At 48.0% G+C, this 16,677-nt stretch overlaps 6 protein-coding genes across 6 annotated transcripts; 3 read left to right on the plus strand and 3 right to left on the minus strand.

The window, feature by feature from the left end:
• Positions 1-477: 477 nt before the first annotated feature.
• Positions 478-1,605, plus strand: N7469_004225 (uncharacterized protein; the record flags this gene model as incomplete). Its single annotated transcript, XM_056643145.1, has 1 exon — positions 478-1,605. The coding sequence occupies one exon, from the start codon at positions 478-480 to the stop codon at positions 1,603-1,605; it is 1,128 nt and encodes a 375-aa protein (XP_056502557.1).
• Positions 1,606-2,854: 1,249 nt separating this feature from the next.
• Positions 2,855-5,170, minus strand: N7469_004226 (transcription factor TFIIIB subunit BRF1; the record flags this gene model as incomplete). The annotated part of the gene is made up of 1 exon (XM_056643146.1): positions 2,855-5,170. The coding sequence occupies one exon, from the start codon at positions 5,168-5,170 to the stop codon at positions 2,855-2,857; it is 2,316 nt and encodes a 771-aa protein (XP_056502558.1).
• Positions 5,171-6,518: 1,348 nt separating this feature from the next.
• Positions 6,519-10,331, plus strand: N7469_004227 (putative copper resistance-associated P-type ATPase; the record flags this gene model as incomplete). Its single annotated transcript, XM_056643147.1, has 1 exon — positions 6,519-10,331. One exon carries the CDS (start codon positions 6,519-6,521, stop codon positions 10,329-10,331), a length of 3,813 nt encoding a protein of 1,270 aa, XP_056502559.1.
• A 112-nt stretch (positions 10,332-10,443) lies between these two features.
• N7469_004228 (crossover junction endonuclease MUS81) lies at positions 10,444-12,314 on the minus strand (the record flags this gene model as incomplete). Its single annotated transcript, XM_056643148.1, has 4 exons — positions 10,444-10,879; positions 10,908-11,937; positions 12,003-12,172; positions 12,223-12,314. 4 exons carry the CDS (start codon positions 12,312-12,314, stop codon positions 10,444-10,446), a joined length of 1,728 nt encoding a protein of 575 aa, XP_056502560.1.
• A 552-nt stretch (positions 12,315-12,866) lies between these two features.
• N7469_004229 (DUF3292 domain-containing protein) lies at positions 12,867-15,072 on the plus strand (the record flags this gene model as incomplete). The annotated part of the gene is made up of 5 exons (XM_056643149.1): positions 12,867-13,097; positions 13,156-13,365; positions 13,423-13,949; positions 14,004-14,231; positions 14,286-15,072. 5 exons carry the CDS (start codon positions 12,867-12,869, stop codon positions 15,070-15,072), a joined length of 1,983 nt encoding a protein of 660 aa, XP_056502561.1.
• Positions 15,073-15,725: 653 nt separating this feature from the next.
• Positions 15,726-16,495, minus strand: N7469_004230 (uncharacterized protein; the record flags this gene model as incomplete). The annotated part of the gene is made up of 3 exons (XM_056643150.1): positions 15,726-15,991; positions 16,094-16,203; positions 16,410-16,495. The coding sequence occupies 3 exons, from the start codon at positions 16,493-16,495 to the stop codon at positions 15,726-15,728; spliced, it is 462 nt and encodes a 153-aa protein (XP_056502562.1).
• Positions 16,496-16,677: the final 182 nt, after the last annotated feature.

Below are 16,677 nucleotides of genomic sequence, written 5' to 3' on the forward strand. Positions count from 1 at the left end.
GCAATGCGCAACCGCCAACGCCGACTGGCCAAGCCCCGTATGTTTCCGTATGGTCATCCTGTGCCCAGCGAGCCCCATTATACTAGTGTAACACTGTTTTGGTATGGTAATCCATCCAAGATGCGGAGATGAAGAGAGAAGTGGAATAGGCTGGCGGGTCCCGATCGCCTCAGATCCTCTCGCTCTTCCCTCGTCGCCGCGCCTTTCCTCTCCTCTCTTCCTTTCTTCTTCATCCTTCTTCCTCACATACTTGGGTCGTTCTCCTACTTTTTGGCAATCACCTTTTCTTTTCCTCTCTCCTATCTATCCCACCTCTCCTCAACTTATCTTCGAGGTCTTCTCTTTTACCTTTAGTTATCCTTCCTTTACCTCACGCCGTCTATACTTGTGATCTATACAGTGGTAATAGCTTATGGTCTGCTGCTCACCTAACCTCACAGTACAGTTATATACTTTCTTGTCTCAAAAATACTCAATATGAGTCCAATGCTTCTCAATCGTCTCTCCGATGGCCCCGCTACGGTGCTTTCTCCTCCCCAGGAACACGCCTTCGCTCAGTTCCCTTCACAGTCTTTGCTGGACCCTTCGGGGGGCTTCAAGGGCTATCATGCAGACTCGGGTTCAGCCTTCGCAAACAATGGCTCTACACAAACCACCTCAGACCCCAATGCCAGCTCCACTTCTGCTGTACCTAAGCCATCTCGCAAGAGGTCGCGTGACGAAGCCGCCTTCGAGGAATCCTTCGCCCTCAATGTTCCCTCTGAACCGAAGCCTCCACCGGCGCCAAAGGTCGAGCCTATCTATGGCGAGGGCATGGTTCTATTGAATCCCGATACCGGTGTCGCTATCTCCGCTGAGAGCCAGACTGGCACATGGTTCGAAGAAAAGGCCGAATCGCAACAAGCTGCGGGGGATCCTATCTCGTCGCGTTCCATTGTGCTTCAATCTGACGCTGCTGAGGCCAGCCGTAAATCACAAAGGCTCGATCAATCCGCGCCAGGTCTTGATGACATCGCACTCTACTCGATGCGCCAGCGCCTCAATGGCCCCAGCCTCGACGACCAACACCGCTCGCTCAACTCCGGATCCACGCCATCTCATGAGCCTCACATCGACGATGCCACCCTCCTCCTTGGTATCAGCTGGCAGCGCATCGATACCGACGATGATATGGCACCCGCTATCCGCGGCTGGACAAAATACATCGACAACCAGTATGCTTCTCACCTGCATAATTCTAAGATGCTCATGAAGAGCCGTGCTCTAAATGCTTTCCTTGTCACTGCGACGCCCGTTTCCGCTTTCGCCCCGGCATTCTATCTCTTCAATGATGATCTCACCCAGTGCCAACTTGTCGCTTCATCGTGGGAGTCTTGTTTACAAAACTTGCGCCAATCCCCTATTGTCTTTGAAGGCGCCGCCCCTCTCATTGCGGCTGCTCGATCTGCATCTCCTCCCGCATCTAATCCATTTACCTCCAATGTGGATACTGGTGTACCTCTTCTACAACAAGCCCTTTCAAGCCACCCGCAAGCTCCAAGTGGCATTGACGCGGGACAGGGACTGAATGGGGGTGTTGAAATGGGGATGGAAATCGATTCCTAATGTCAAACGCTCGCTCGACAAAACCTTCTTCGAATAGCCTACGACATTAATTCTGCGATCAATGTTCGACACCTCGCCGTCCACCATTACCGATCGATTCTCGACTTCTTCTTTTTTTTTCTTTCTTCTTTTATTTACCTGATTGTTCACTGGATTTAGTTCGAATCGCTTGCGCCCAACTCACTCAGTTCGGCAGCATCGTCCAGATTTCTTCTTTGCCCCAGGTGGGCATGTGGAGGTGGTGTTTCTCATTTTGGTTTTTGGTTCTGGCGGCGTAAAAGGAGGGTTTAGTTTAGTTTTGCATGCTTCTTTGGATTTCGTCACTATCTACTTGAATCATTATGAGTGAAAATGAAGAATAAGACTTAAAAGTTGAACTCCTATATCTCTTAGACGGAGACACTCGAGACTATAAGGAAAGTAGATCTACCTGAAATTAGCAAGTCACTTTCATGAATCGGACGAACAATTTACTACGTATGCGAATGCAAAGGACTGAAATGAATAGGTCAGTCATCTTGTTTTCACATGGGATTTTATCTTTTCCGTCCTAATTGTCAGGATACTTTTTGATCAGAGTCTTCAGAACTCTATTGGATGATCGTATCCCTTGATCGGCATCCCATGGGATAAGAGGCTTGTGCTTGCGGGGTAAGACATGTGCGGTCAGGGAAATGAGTGATGTCTTAAGTTTGAATAATCCGATTAAGTAGTACTGATTTCTTAAGTTCGGAGGATATTTGCAGATGTTTGAATTCGACCGCTGAAAGATTATCTGGATACTAGTCCAATATCCGGAAAAGAAGGTCCTAAAGCCGGTGGTGATTGGTGTACTCACTGGCAGGTATGATTTACATGGGATCTCACGTCCGATTAGCAACAAACAGACCGACGATTATGATGGTCGTTAAGAGTATTGTAAGGGAATGACTTTTGAGGTCATGAACCAAATACATGCTACTAGGAAGATACAAAATACAACCCTAGAATGGGATCATTCATCTAATATTCGAATTATACAGCAGAAAACATAAAGGGCTACAAACAATCAAAGGACGGCCACAAGAGGCTGAAATTTCGAGCAAAACAAAAACGCCAATCTATGCAAAATGCACGAATGACAAGAGGTTGATGAGAAGCGATCGTTGATTGAAGCAGAGGGCCCCGGGGATTTCTCAAGCAGCTTTCCCCCTAACACTATCACTGGCTATGACCAGGACGATGATGAAGAATCAACTCATTGCAAGGCCTAATCATCGTAGTCATAATCACTATCTTGATCATAGTAATCATCATAGCCACCGCTTTGGTAGTTTCCAGCAAAGGCATCATCGACATGGTCGTCCTCCATTTCATCATCATCATCGTCATCCTCCAGATCATCGAGATCAGGCTGCTCGCCTTCCAATTGATCCTCTTGAGTCGCTGCATCTTTGCCGGCAGCCTGTGGGGCTGTTGGAGGGGGAGTCGGTGGAGGTACGGCTTGAGGAAGACCAGGCTTGATTGCTGTTGCTGTTGCTGTTGACGCTGGCTTGGCCTGGCCAGCTCGCCGAGAGGACACAGCTTCAGGGGCAATACTGGTACTGCGACGGGAGACAATACTGCGACTGCGGCTCCGACTTACATCACGACTCATGCTGCGACTTTGGCTTCGACTGAAGCTTTCCATCTTGGTTTTCTGATCTTCAGGGACTTTGTCGCCACCGTATAGAGTATCCAGGAGGGAATAATTAATCTTCTTACTATACCCGCGTCGCTCAAGCATCCGTCGGGTCGCTTCAGCTGGTGTCGAAGCTCGAGAGCTACGGCCATCACCATCCTGTCCATCTTCGAGGTAGCCGACGTCGCCCATTCGGCCCTTTCGGCGCTTCCGGGGTTTGGAGGATGATGCGCCACCAGTAGCTTCGGCCAAGGCACGTTTCAGAGCCTTTGCTTGTTGTGTGCGAAGGTATTCTTTGTTTGCACTGACCCAAACACGTTCCTTTAGATCAACCTCGGCCGGCGAGAGAAGACAATAGGCAACTTCGGGATCATCTTCGAATTCATTCTCGGTTATTTCTGTGCTGTCCGATACCTGCGTTTTGGGAGGCATTGTAGCATTTTGGACCATACTCGAGCCCTTAGCCAGCATGGTGCGCATCTCTTCTTCTAAAGCATCTTCAGACGCAATCTCTTCAGGAGTCGGGGCAGGATATGATTGTTTTCGTGAGCCCTTGTCGTTAGCCTTATTTTGCAGAAGACCTTCCTGTCTGGTCTCCTCGACGACCTCATTCACAGCCCTTGTAATAGATCCTCGTCGAGAGGGATTTTCTGTAAGAGCAGGATCGATAGGTAGATTGGGGATGGTGAATCCATCAGCATCGACACGGCGGGGCTGAACAGAGCCAGCCTCGCTCTCCACAGCAGAATCATACTCAAGCTCTGCGGCCGTTTCCGGGTGTTTTCTCAAAACCACACTTGGCTTGTGACCCTGACGTGCTCGAGCAAAAGAGGGTGGATCGTGCGCGTTTTCTAATTGTACAGAACGGAATTGATCCACAGTCAGCTCACCACTCTCAGTTGAACTAAACTCGTTTAGACGCTGGCTGATTGTAACCTCTGTAACCTTCACAACGTAAACAACCTCACGGATAGTACGTCGAAAGTTATTCATACGTGCGGCGAGAATCAGGGCGGCACCGCATACACCAGCAGGACGTCGACCTGTTGTCATCCAATCACGATTCATTCGTTGCACGATGCGCACAGCCTCACTTGCCACGGGCATGGTCAATGATCCGAACTCGAGCTGCTTAGCAAACCGATAGATCAAGCTCTCCGGATCGATGGGATTCATCATGAAGACATTGCCACCAAGGCGCAACTCGTCAAGGAGGGCCTTGTAGGTGCGACCCAGTTTGAAGACATTCATCATCAGCACATCGGCAAAATCAATCAGCATAACGGTATTTCCGTCTTGTCGACGACAGGCGATATATAGGCAGACCGCGGCAACAGTCCTAGTGCGACGACCCTGGATAAAGTTCAACCCGACGGCAAGCTTGAAAACTTGTCCAGCAGCTTTCATGGCACTCTCGGGGATTGTTAAAGCTCGTGATAATTGGGAAATAAAACGATTGCCATTCTGTTCGGTCATCTCTCGGCTTTCCATCCCACCTCCCCTCTGGAAACCAGGACCAAAGCTGCGCACATGGGTCTGATCTTCACCAACGAAAGTACCTTGAACGACGGCAGCACCAGATGAACTTTCACCGAAAGTAACTTCCGATACAATATTGGATTCACTGATAACAGTACCACACCCGGTACACACTTTCTGACCATCTTCATCCACAATCTGCGGTGCAGGGCAACCGGGGTTGGGACAACTCGAAGTCTTGGGATGAGTTGTTGGCCGAGTAGGTTGGGGACGTCCAGCAGGTTGCGGGCGTTTTATAGGAGTTGGATTGGCGGGCTTGGTACTAGCAAGACGCCCAACGGGCCCTCTTCCGGCGCGTGGAGTGACCGATATACGCGTTGGGGGCCTTGCAGCCCCGGGTTTATGAATAGGTTTTGGAGTAGACATGATTCAAAAGTAGGAAGAGACAGAGTCTCGACTGCTAAGCGTTGTAGGATTCAATGGACGGCATTCGAAGCCGGACAAACTCAGTGAGTATCAAAGGCTGAGTAGAAAGATCCGCGATTTGGTGCGATAAGCATAGAAAGGTGATTTGAGAAGCTGATTGACTAGTGAGGCGGGGAGTCGAGTTAAGTATAATCGAAGTGAGTGGTGAGGTGAGTGACGGCAAGATAAGAAGAAGATGATAGAAGCCTCAGCCTGGGAAAGCTGGAACGAAGCGAAACTGTCAGTGAAATGCGATCAAATGTCGACTAAATTAGGAGGTTAGGGCAACTCACAATATGGATTTGAAGCATAAAAAAAGTGATAAGTGATAAGAAGACCGTCGCGAGTGATGGGATGAGGTGTGGGGCGACGCGGTGAAGGGATTTTTCGCGGCGAAGTCTGCCGCGTGGTCCAGCGGGATGGTCACGTGGATCAGAAGAGGGCTCGCGTTCAATTCGGGGTCATATTGGAGTCGAAATATTCGCCAACACAGAAGAGAGCTACAGGGGGTATGTATGTGTACAATACATGGAATAATGATAATAGATTTAATAATCAATAGTAATCGTAATAGTTATAGCTTATACGATGAGTAATTCTAGCTATAGGCAAGTATAATTCACCAGGTTGAGTCAAGCGCTAGTCCCGAAACGGTTACATGGGCGCGCCTTCCACTTTCAACTTTTTTCGAAGTCGCGCCGGGAAGGAGCAGATGAGGGTGCACGACAACACGTGAACGAGGCTGGCTCGTTTTCAAACCCTGCGAGACTTCATGCATCTCTCATCTTCTCATTTGCATCTGACCACATTCTCCTCTGCGACTCGGAACTAGGCAACATACTACACGAGGGTCATGGCTTTCTATCTGGGATCCTGGAATGTTGTTGCGGCATTTGTGCGTGAAAGAGGCAAGCTACCGCACAAATGGCGCATCTCTACCCTTCGCAGTTCTTCCACCGGTTTTTAAGATCTTTCTTTCTTTTTCTTTATATAAAACCAAACTGATCCATTCATATCCTTCTTACCCTTCTTCCGTAACTCTTTCTGTCTCGTATCGTCGTTCTGTTATATGTTTCGCCGAACTTCAGATCTGATCACTAGACCCGCGCGGTACCCCTGGGTCCTTAATATCCAATAGTCACACCCTTCAACATTGCAAATCTCCCTTTGACATTTCTCGGAAGCTTGATAAGATCTGGCACTCTCCCCTATCCGTGATTGATCTGCCTTCTTTTCCTCTCCGTCTCTCCGAGGCTGGTCCTACTGATATTCCCCTGGAGAGGGCAGGAAAAGCCTGTCAATGCACAATATGCAGGCACAAAGTCCCGAGACCCACTCGCGAAGAAGCGTTTTTTGGGTGAGCAATGTTCATTGCTCGTCTTGTGTCGCCTATATCACCGAAATCCTGTCTGAAATATCCACTGTTACAAATATCGACGTCTCAATCTTAACTCATGAAGTCCGCGTTTCCCATAGTGCTTCGGCACATCCAGCAGATCTTGTTATCGCACTTATTCATGGCGCCTTTGAAGTATATCATGCTACAACCTTTGACGAGCGTGGTTCTATAATTTCTGAACTCGACACCACATCATGGAATCACCGCAGCTCGAATGTATTTTCCACTCCCAGGACTTCTTACTCCAGCATCTCTTCCAATATCAAGGAACGATTACAATCGAGCAAAGAGAAGAGACATCTTGCCAATTGCGAAGCCTGCCAGAAGGAAGAAGCCCAGGGTATTTCTCAGAAACCCACATATGATCAGTCATTGCCAGAGAAATATACCAAAGATATTACCGAGGAAAAGGAATTCCAAAGTCCAGCCACATCCCGCCCACCAAATGCAGCTTCCACCCCATCGTCAATGAAAAGTAGCGATACTCGGGCAGAGCACAATGTTTTCAGCCCGCAAAGTCTACCCCAAGCTACAGAGGCTGCTCAATCAACCTCAGTAGCAGATGAATACAATGCTCGCATCAGCATCGGTGGCATGAGCTGCGCCTCATGTGCAAATGGGATTACCGCTGCGGTCGAGTCTCTGGATTTCATTAAAGAAATAAACGTCAATCTTCTCACTAATAGTGCGACAGTAGTATATACTGGTCCCCGGGAGAATATCGACCTTGTCACAGAAAAAATTGAGGACATTGGATTTGATGCTTTCTTGGATGAAACAAATCAAATTACTCAGGCTCCAGCCCCTGTGCAGATTCAAACATCGACGAAGTTTGTTACAGAAATCGCGATAACTGGTATGACCTGTGGATCCTGTGTTGGTGCTGTTACTCGAGGAATTGAGGAATTGTCTTTTGTTCGGAATGTCTCTGTCAACCTTTTGTCACATAGTGGCAGGGTTGAGTTCGATGGAAGGGAAAACCTGGATAATATTCTGGAAAAGATTGAAGACCTGGGCTATGATGCTGTCGTCAACAGTGTTCACCCTCTGAATGATACCGACAACGAAAGAAGTCCCCCGCAGTCCAGGGTAGTCTCGATTCGTGTCGACGGAATGTTCTGTCACCACTGTCCAGAGAAGGTTTTGTTTGCAGTTGAATCACTACCAGGTGTCACTGTTGAAGGTACTCCTTGTGAGGCAAACCCTGTCATTAAAGTGACCTATTCCCCACAGCCATCTTTCACAATCCGCTCGATCATATCTGCCATCGAAGAAGCCAATGGTGCATTCACTGCCAGCATATATCACCCCCCAAGCATCGAAGATCGCTCTCGTGCGATGCAACTACATGAAAGACGCAGACTACTCACACGTCTTCTGTTTGTTTTTGCTGCCGCTATTCCAACCTTTCTCATCGGGATCGTATTTATGTCTTTGGTCTCTTCGGAGAACACAGTCCGCAGATATCTTGAACAAACTATCTGGGCCGGTAGCGTCACGCGTATCGAGTGGGCTTTATTCATTATCTGTACTCCAGTCATGTTCTACGGCACTGATGTATTCCATACCCGCGCTCTGAAGGAGATTCACGCATTATGGCGTCCTGGAAGTCGAGTACCAATCATGCGGAGATTCTATCGGTTTGGCAGCATGAACCTTCTTATATCTGCTGGAACCTCGGTGGCATACTTCTCATCGCTAGCTGTTCTCATTGTCGATGCTGTCTTGGGAAACAAGACAAGTGCCCACAGTACGACTTACTTCGACTCGGTGGTATTTTTGACATTGTTCATTCTTTGTGGTAGATTTATGGAGGCGTACAGCAAAGCCAAGACAGGCGATGCCGTGTCGTCTTTAGGAAAACTTCGGCCCTCCGAGGCGCTTCTGGTTGAGACTGAGACCACTGGCACTGCTGAAGCCCCCAATGGCCCTTCTTCAAACCAAATGAAACGTATTGATGTTGACTTTCTGGAAGTCGGCGATACAGTGCGCATTCCTCACGGTGCTTCTCCGCCCGCCGATGGTGTCGTTGTCGGAGATGCCACTTATCAGTTCGACGAGAGCTCTTTGACCGGCGAATCGCGTCCCGTCAAGAAGAATTCCGGAGACGAGGTCTATACTGGCTCCGTCAATGTCGGACAACCTGTGCACATTCGAATCACCGAGCTTGGAAGCTCGTCGATGCTTGATCGAATCATAGCCATTGTACGCGAAGGTCAGAGTAAACGTGCGCCTCTCGAGAGAGTCGCTGATATGCTCACCTCTCATTTTGTTCCCGTCATCACTCTAGTTGCCATACTCACTTTCCTAATTTGGCTCGCTCTCGGTCACTCGGGCGTTCTTCCGCAGGATTATCTTGACATAGCCCGGGGTGGATGGACTTTCTGGAGCTTAGAGTTCGCTATTGCTGTGTTTGTGGTTGCTTGTCCTTGTGGACTGGCACTTGCTGCTCCCACCGCGCTATTTGTTGGCGGTGGACTTGCCGCAAAGCACGGTATCTTGGTCAAGGGTGGTGGTGAAGCATTTCAGGAAGCCAGTCGTCTCGATGCCATTGTTTTTGATAAGACTGGTACTTTGACTGAAGGTGGTAGCCTCAAGGTTTCTGACCATGAAGTCTTGACGAAGGATGCCGATTTCGTGGCGATTGGATGGGCTCTTGCTCAGAAGATGGAAGAAAGTAGCAATCATCCAATCGCCCAGGCTATCTCTAGCTTTTGCGAGACTCGATCCAAGGCAAATGTCGAATATTCTGATATTCAGGAGATCTCTGGTCAAGGAATGAGGGGAACTTTCTCTGTCACTCTAGATGGATCTGTCCATGCGCAAAAGTACGAAGCCGCCATCGGTAACGAGCGTCTTCTTCACAGTATCTTGCCTTCTGACAATGACACCTACTTTGTGTCAAGTTTGTTGTCAAAATTTCAGTCAGCGGGTAAATCAACCGCCATCCTTTCTTTACGCCCTATCGACACGCAGTCCTCTGAGAAGTCTTCATTTGTTCCCGTGATCGTTTTTGCAACTTCGGACACAATACGGCCTGAGGCTATCAGTGTCATCTCTCAACTGAATGATCGTCATGTTGAGGTCTTCATGTGCACGGGTGATAACCAGACTACAGCCCATGCGGTCGCCAACGTTCTTGGAATCCCACGTTCCAATGTCATGGCCAATGTTCTGCCAGCAGAGAAAGCCGACTTTATACGCCAGGTACAAGAAGGATCGGTGAATGCTTCGCCTCTTGGAGCCAATGTCGAGACTTCAAAGAATTCAAAGAAAACTCGACCGATCGTCGCCTTTGTCGGAGACGGCGTCAATGATTCTCCCGCTCTTGCTGCAGCGGATGTGAGTATAGCTATGGCCTCGGGCTCTGATGTAGCCATCAACTCTGCCAGCTTCATTCTCCTCAACTCGGATCTGAGCACCATCCTGCAGTTGGTTCTTCTCAGTCGACGCGTGTTCAATCGCGTTCGTATGAATTTCGGATGGGCTGTCGTATATAACCTATGCCTTGTTCCAGTTGCCGCAGGTGTATTCTACCCTATTGTCAGTGGTCATCATGAAAAGATGATAGGGCATGAAACGGTGACTGTCAATGAGCACTGGAGGTTGAGTCCCGTGTGGGCAGCATTAGCTATGGCTCTGAGTAGTATCTCAGTTGTGACAAGTAGTCTGGCACTGAGAATCGATCGACAGGCTATTCGGAAGTTATTTAGTTGGACGTGATCTTATTGCAGCCATGTATGAATTATGATGTTTCATTGCGTTTTGCATAGCGTTTCTCATTTATATTAAAGTCTATTTTGATAGTCAATACCAACTGGAATCCCTTTTTCCTTCATTTCCCTGCTTCACCCCAAATTTCTGCTATCTTCTTGCTCTGTCCTTTGGCAACCTTCTTTCTACCGACTAGAGATTGTAGCTTTGCAGATACCATTGTTTCCCGGTTCTGAGGCTCTAGAGCCATATATGCCTCGACAAATTCACGGGGTGTTTGCCATCGCCGCTGTATTTCCAGTGCCTTCTCGCCGCTCACACCACGAGTGCACATGAGCATTTTCAGGAAGATGTCACGGAGTGACAAGATGTCTGATTTTGAGGACAGTGCCGAAAAAGTAGAGAATGTAACGCCGTAGGTGGTGGAGGGTTCTTTGGCACGAAGTTCATCGAGGAGGGTGAGATATGATTGTGTAGAGGAGAGCCGGCGGCTTGGAATGAGTGAAATGGGTTTCGGATTGGTAGTATGCGATTGGAAAGTCGAGCTAGGTGTTTCGCTTATCGGGGGGGTCTTGAGCACCGTACATTTTCCGTAAGAGTAGAGTCATCCGAGCTAAGTAACGAATAGAGTCGTCCAAGTTGCGGGTCTTTTTGATGAAATAGCCGTTAACAACCTGCGTTGAAGCAATGGCAGACGCGACCATCTCGTGATACTTCGGACCACTCCCGCTACCAGCATCCGGATGAGTGACTGTGAACTCTTCAATGAGGTAGATGACATTCTTGATACCAGACCGGCGCAGTCGAAACTTCTGCTCGTGGAAACGACCATCTTTGATCGAGCCAATGAGATCATCTAGGCGCTTTCGTTCAATTATCCAGTCCAACATAACTTCATCACCCTCCTCGCCATGACGCGACATGAAGCTTGGATCCCGGCATTTTGCCACCCACATAGCGTCGCCTAGTTCCAGCGCGCGTACTTGAGGGGTAATACCTTGCTTCATAAGCTCGTTGGCAATGTAGTCTCGATCGGTAGAGGTACGCACTTCTCGTGTGTCCAGTACTAATTGAATTGTGAAACTGCCCGGAGGTAGAGCTATGGGCTCGGTAGGGCCTTCTGTATTGACGGCATGGCCTAAAATGTACTGTGGTACTTCAGATCCATCGTCTTCTTCGTCATCATTCAATGCTGCATTTGCTTGCGAAGCGGATGTTTGATTGTTTGTGGATGGCCCCGGGTTATCAGAAGCTCCAGGTAAAGTTTTCTGAATGCGTTTTGCAACTTCCCAGCCATCTTCTGAAAGAGCGTATTTCCTGAGAGGACGACCGTGTTCATACACAAGATCCTTCTGAATCAATGTCTTCATGGAATTCCATGCAGTGTAGAACTTTGTCGGATCTGTAGGGGTGGTAAAGGAGCTATCACAGTAGGGCTGGGCAGCCTCAATAAGATGTGCTTTAGTCATGCCTTGTGCTGCATTTTCACCTATGGCAGTCAAGCCTATAATTAATGCATACGCGCCAGATCGCAAAGCAGGCACGTAAGGTCTAGCTTTACGGGGCTTCTTGGCTAGCTGAGCATCAACGCCGGTATCAGAGGTTCTCTTGTTGGCTATGGATTTCAATCAGATTTTCGGTGGACTCAGAGCGAATCGCAGTAGTAACAACAGTACTGACCTTGACCTGGTGGCTCTGGTAAGGGTAGGCCATGCTCCTGGCAATGTGCCTTTAACTTCTCCGTCAAACGATCGCATAGTTTGGGACCCAACCCATTAAGCTGCTGCGCTTGCGATGGATGTTGGAATTCTAATGGACAGGCTTTCATCGACTCATAGGCCTTCTTATAACTAAAGCCCTGGTTAGCCTAGTCATAGTGAGAGTGTAGTGAGATACGAACACAGTCACGCCTTTACTGTTCCGCTCACGAGCTTGGTCCAGCCATTCCTTTATCCAACCCAGCAAGAGAGGGTTTGCGCAATCCTCGCTCATGGTGGTCAGCGGCCATTGAGCTGGTTGGGATGATGAAATATCCAAGACGCGCCGTGGATTTCCTCTTTGGGAACGCGATCCTGGGCAGTCATGTGATCGCCCTTACAAACAGGAGCACAGAAGAAATTACTTTTAAGATAAAAGATATAAATGAACTGAATAGGCATAAATTTGCATATTTCTTTGTTGTTCTCGTTGATCTGGTTCATTTGGAATGCCGAAAACCGGTCCAAGCTTCGACGCTAGATGATTTTTGCCTTGGATCTATAACTCGTTGGCGGCGTTGAAGATGACGTCGACACATCAGTTCCACCAAATACAAGCAAGAATCCTTGCAACAACTAATCCATGGACTGAGATATAAATGATTCTGAGTGGATAAACCTCCTTCTCTTTCTTACATACACACGCACACACAAATTTCTCATCTATTGACATCAACTCGACTCGGATGAATCTCTTCTCGACATTAACTTTTGCTCTCACAACTCATTTTCTACCTCAATTTCCTACTTACTATTAGCACAGGGGCTTTCAGATCAACGAATTAAAATGGAGGAAGAAAACGATTCCGCACAAAGTCCGCCAATCCCAGAAGGCCCAACTGATAGCCATGTGCTTTCGCAAATCGAATTAGACGAAAAAGGGCTATCACAAAAGGCTGGTGACAGCGCAGAAATCACTGATCTCGGATGGACCAAGCCTCTTGAGCACATCGAAGGACCATTGATTGCTGGAATCCCAAATGAAGACCTGTGGATGTTGATACGTCGGTTTGACAAGGTATATTCCACAATCAAGACACCATGTGTACGTATATTGACTGAAACACCATTTGAAGCATGTATACAATGTCAAAGCTGTCCCAGATGCACCACCTCAGAATTTAGATTTAACTCGTGCGGACGACGATGAATTCACTCCAGATAAACTTCGTGCTACCCTTGAGCGTTTCTATACATCGGTCTTTGTCGCCCTTGCGAGTTTTGTCAAGCATGTTGCACGATTACGTTCCTGGAAAGAAACTCGACGAACGGCAATCTTTTGCTCGGTTTGTATTCTTTAGAGGGGATTTTAATAATTGAATTACTAAGAAAAATTATCCCAGGTCTACTTCCTGGCATGGCTTTTGGATGTCATTGCCCCAGTTTTCTTCGCCGTTGTGATCGCTTTGGTAATATATCCGCCATGCCGGGCCATCTTATTCCCTCCCGCTCCCATTGCCTTGGTGGACAAAGGCACCGGTGGTGTTCAAAAGCCTAAGGCTGGTGTTCTAGGCTCAGAGGATAGTATTACTGGTGCCCCCGAGAGGTTCAAGGGAGAAGCTGCGGAGCAGGAAGCTAGCAACCTTGTCGCGAGTGTGGCAAGTGTCGCTGTGGGCAGCGCAGTCGGGAAGCATGATCAAGAGGTGGCCGAAGGCGCACCATCAGAAGAAAATATTCCAGATGCTAGTGATGTAGTTGCAAATGCTGCTGATGCCAAAAGTGCTTCCGTCGGGGAAGTTCCAGCTGAGTCGCATGACAGAACCAGACAACCTATGAAAGAATCCGTGATGGAAGCGGCCGATATGGGAATGCAGTTGATCAGCAACGTGACAGATACCTTCGAGAAACTTGCAAAGTATATCATTGACCCGTTTGAAAGCTATCGAAATTATTGATGGGTATGCCTCTAATCCTCGATCTATAGTGCCTTGTCAGCGACACCACCATTCCATCCATGGGTTCCTCGTTTGCGTTTATTATCCGTCTTGCTTCCGGTTTGCCTCGCATCGAATTCAGTCACAAGCTATGCACTGGCCAAGGGTTTTGGCTTCTTTGCAGGATTTGCCTTTTTTGGAGATCCTGTTATCATGAGGGGTCTGGCCTTTTTAAACCAGAATTACCCAGGCTGGCACAAGCTTCTTCATTTCGAGAAGTATGATTCCGATATCTATACTTTTCAGATTGTCCTTTACTAATGAATCAAAAGCTTCCTTCTCAGAGGAGTCCCGACAAATGCTCAACTGACCCTCACGCTTTTACGAATTGGCGAGGCCAATGCAGCACCATTGCCTCCGCCCTCAACATCTCTAGAGAAGCCACCTTCCCGACCTGCCTCTCTCAACTATGATGAGCTCGAGCTGGGAGCTTCTACCAAAGAGATAGAAAAAGCAGCTTCCGCTGAGCGTCCAGTTACCCCAGAGCATACGAGCGCCACAGCGGATTCTTCTCACAGAAATACGATAGCCTCCGGTCTCATCGGATTTTTCCGGGGATCAACGGCGACGGGAGTCGAGGGGAAACGAGGAGTCGACCGTATGCGAGCTACAATCGGTTCACGACATGCTAAGAACAAAATCGGTGTTCTTCGCTCCAAGGGTAAATCCACCTCAACAATCGGACCGGTCAAGTTCGACGCCAGGTACAAGGGTAAACGTGGTGTGGCGATCATCGATTCTATGAGTGAACCTCCAGTACTCTATTTTACTACCGAGTCACCTCCAGATGATGATCTTCGATTGCAAAACCGGAAGAAGGGCTCAGTACTCTTCCAAATCCCAGTCTCGGATATTCAGCATCTGAAGAAGCTTGGAGGACTGGGGTGGAAAGGCAAACTGGTAGTTGGCTGGGCCATGGGGAACAAGGAAGTTGTTGATGGGTTACGAATCGTGGGCAAAGACCCTACACAATCTTTCCAACTTACGGCAATGGGAGCTAGAAATCAACTTTTCAATCGGTTGATTGCTATGGATGGACAGGTTTGGGTCAGCTACTGAATGGACCGTCGAATATGTGCTAAAACAATCCCAGGTTTGGAGGTAACCGCCACTTCTTTATTAGCTTGCATGAGCCTTTTATATCCCAGATGATTTACCCATGTGCTTAAAATTGATATTAGAATCATTCATACTGCAAACGATTCAATCGGTCTATTCAAAGTCTGATATTTGATTTTGATCATTTTCACTGGACAAGACAGTAAAAAGACAGTGCTAGTCTACTTCTTATTGCGAGTTAAACCCACAGTAGATAATTGCGATAATAGAGTAACTGTCATTGATGCTGGGTAATCTTGAGGATTGTCTTTACAATAGAGTACGGCGCGCTATAGCAGCAACCGGTGCAGTCAACCAGTATTGTTGGTGTGGTTATTCCGAGAATAACCACTCTCCATTGCTTGGTCCATAATTATTGCGAATCTAGATAAGTATATAGCGGATTAAACCGTTCAAATCCTCTGCCGTAGAATGATACATAATTTCGGTCAGAATACAAAGTAGCTACCCAAGTAAATACCAGAAAATCGGAAATACAGTATAACCTTATAAGGTGATTAATATGGATGTATGTAGTGCTGCCAATCCATGCGGAAAACCAATATTCATTAGATTTGGATTCCAAATCGTTAAGTGTTAGACTAGCTACTAATTTACTCTGCCTCCGCCTCATCGACCTCAGGGAGATCCGACTCCTTAGGGACATCATCACCTTTAGCCTTCGCGGCGGCCGCAGCAGGACCACTGGCCTTGGCCGTATCGGCAGGAGTCTCCTGTGCATCAGCCTCATCTTCTGCAGCTTCCTCCTCCTCCTCTTCTTCTTCTTCTTCCCCTCCTTCGCCATCTTTGTCACCATTGGCGCCGTTCTCGGCAACCTCGGCTGTATCAGTGGCTGGGGCGGTTTTCTGCTTCTTGGCTGCTGGGGGGGCCTACGTGAATTCAGTCAGCAAATCAAATTTCGGAGGAAAGAGCTGGTAACAGTAATAGAGTATGTGAGAGAATGGATAGGGAGGCAACGAACCTTCAGCTTCGCCTTCAGCCTCTTCGTCGTCCTCGTCGTCATCGGATTCAGCCTCAGCCTCTTCATCCTCTTCACCTGCGTCACTCACACCGGCCTCAGAGTCCTCATATCTAGATCAATGCGCATTATATTAGTCGCAATCCTTGTAAGTTGGTTTTCCTCGAAGAAATAACTATAAAGCGACACTTTGAGCTATCGCGATTTATGCAAGACAGCTGCGCATAAGCTGCCTTGCGATGAAAGTAAGCGCAAGATGATGCGCCGGAGGGATTGGAGAAGCGCGCATGAGCTTAGTTGTAGATATGGATGGACTTACTCTTCCTCTTCCTCACTATCGTCACTGGGGAGAGCTTGAAGCTCCTCCTCCGGGTCATTCTTTCTCTTGCCAGCACGGGTAGACATTATATAGTATTGAAGGGACGAATGGGATGGGTAAAAGGATAGTAGGGTGGTTGGGGAAGGAGGAGGAAATGTAAAAGAATAGGAGAAGAGAGGAGATAAAGGTAGCCGAGGGATTCCGAATTAATAAGAATGGAGCAGATTGAACCTTTTTTGGGGGGGGAAGAAAAGAAGGAAAAGAAAAG

The sequence above is a fragment of the Penicillium citrinum genome, assembly GCF_028827155.1.
Source record: "Penicillium citrinum strain IBT 23319 chromosome Unknown utg000003l:1.0-4596430.0:1.0-4598250.0, whole genome shotgun sequence".
NCBI lineage: Eukaryota > Fungi > Ascomycota > Eurotiomycetes > Eurotiales > Aspergillaceae > Penicillium > Penicillium citrinum.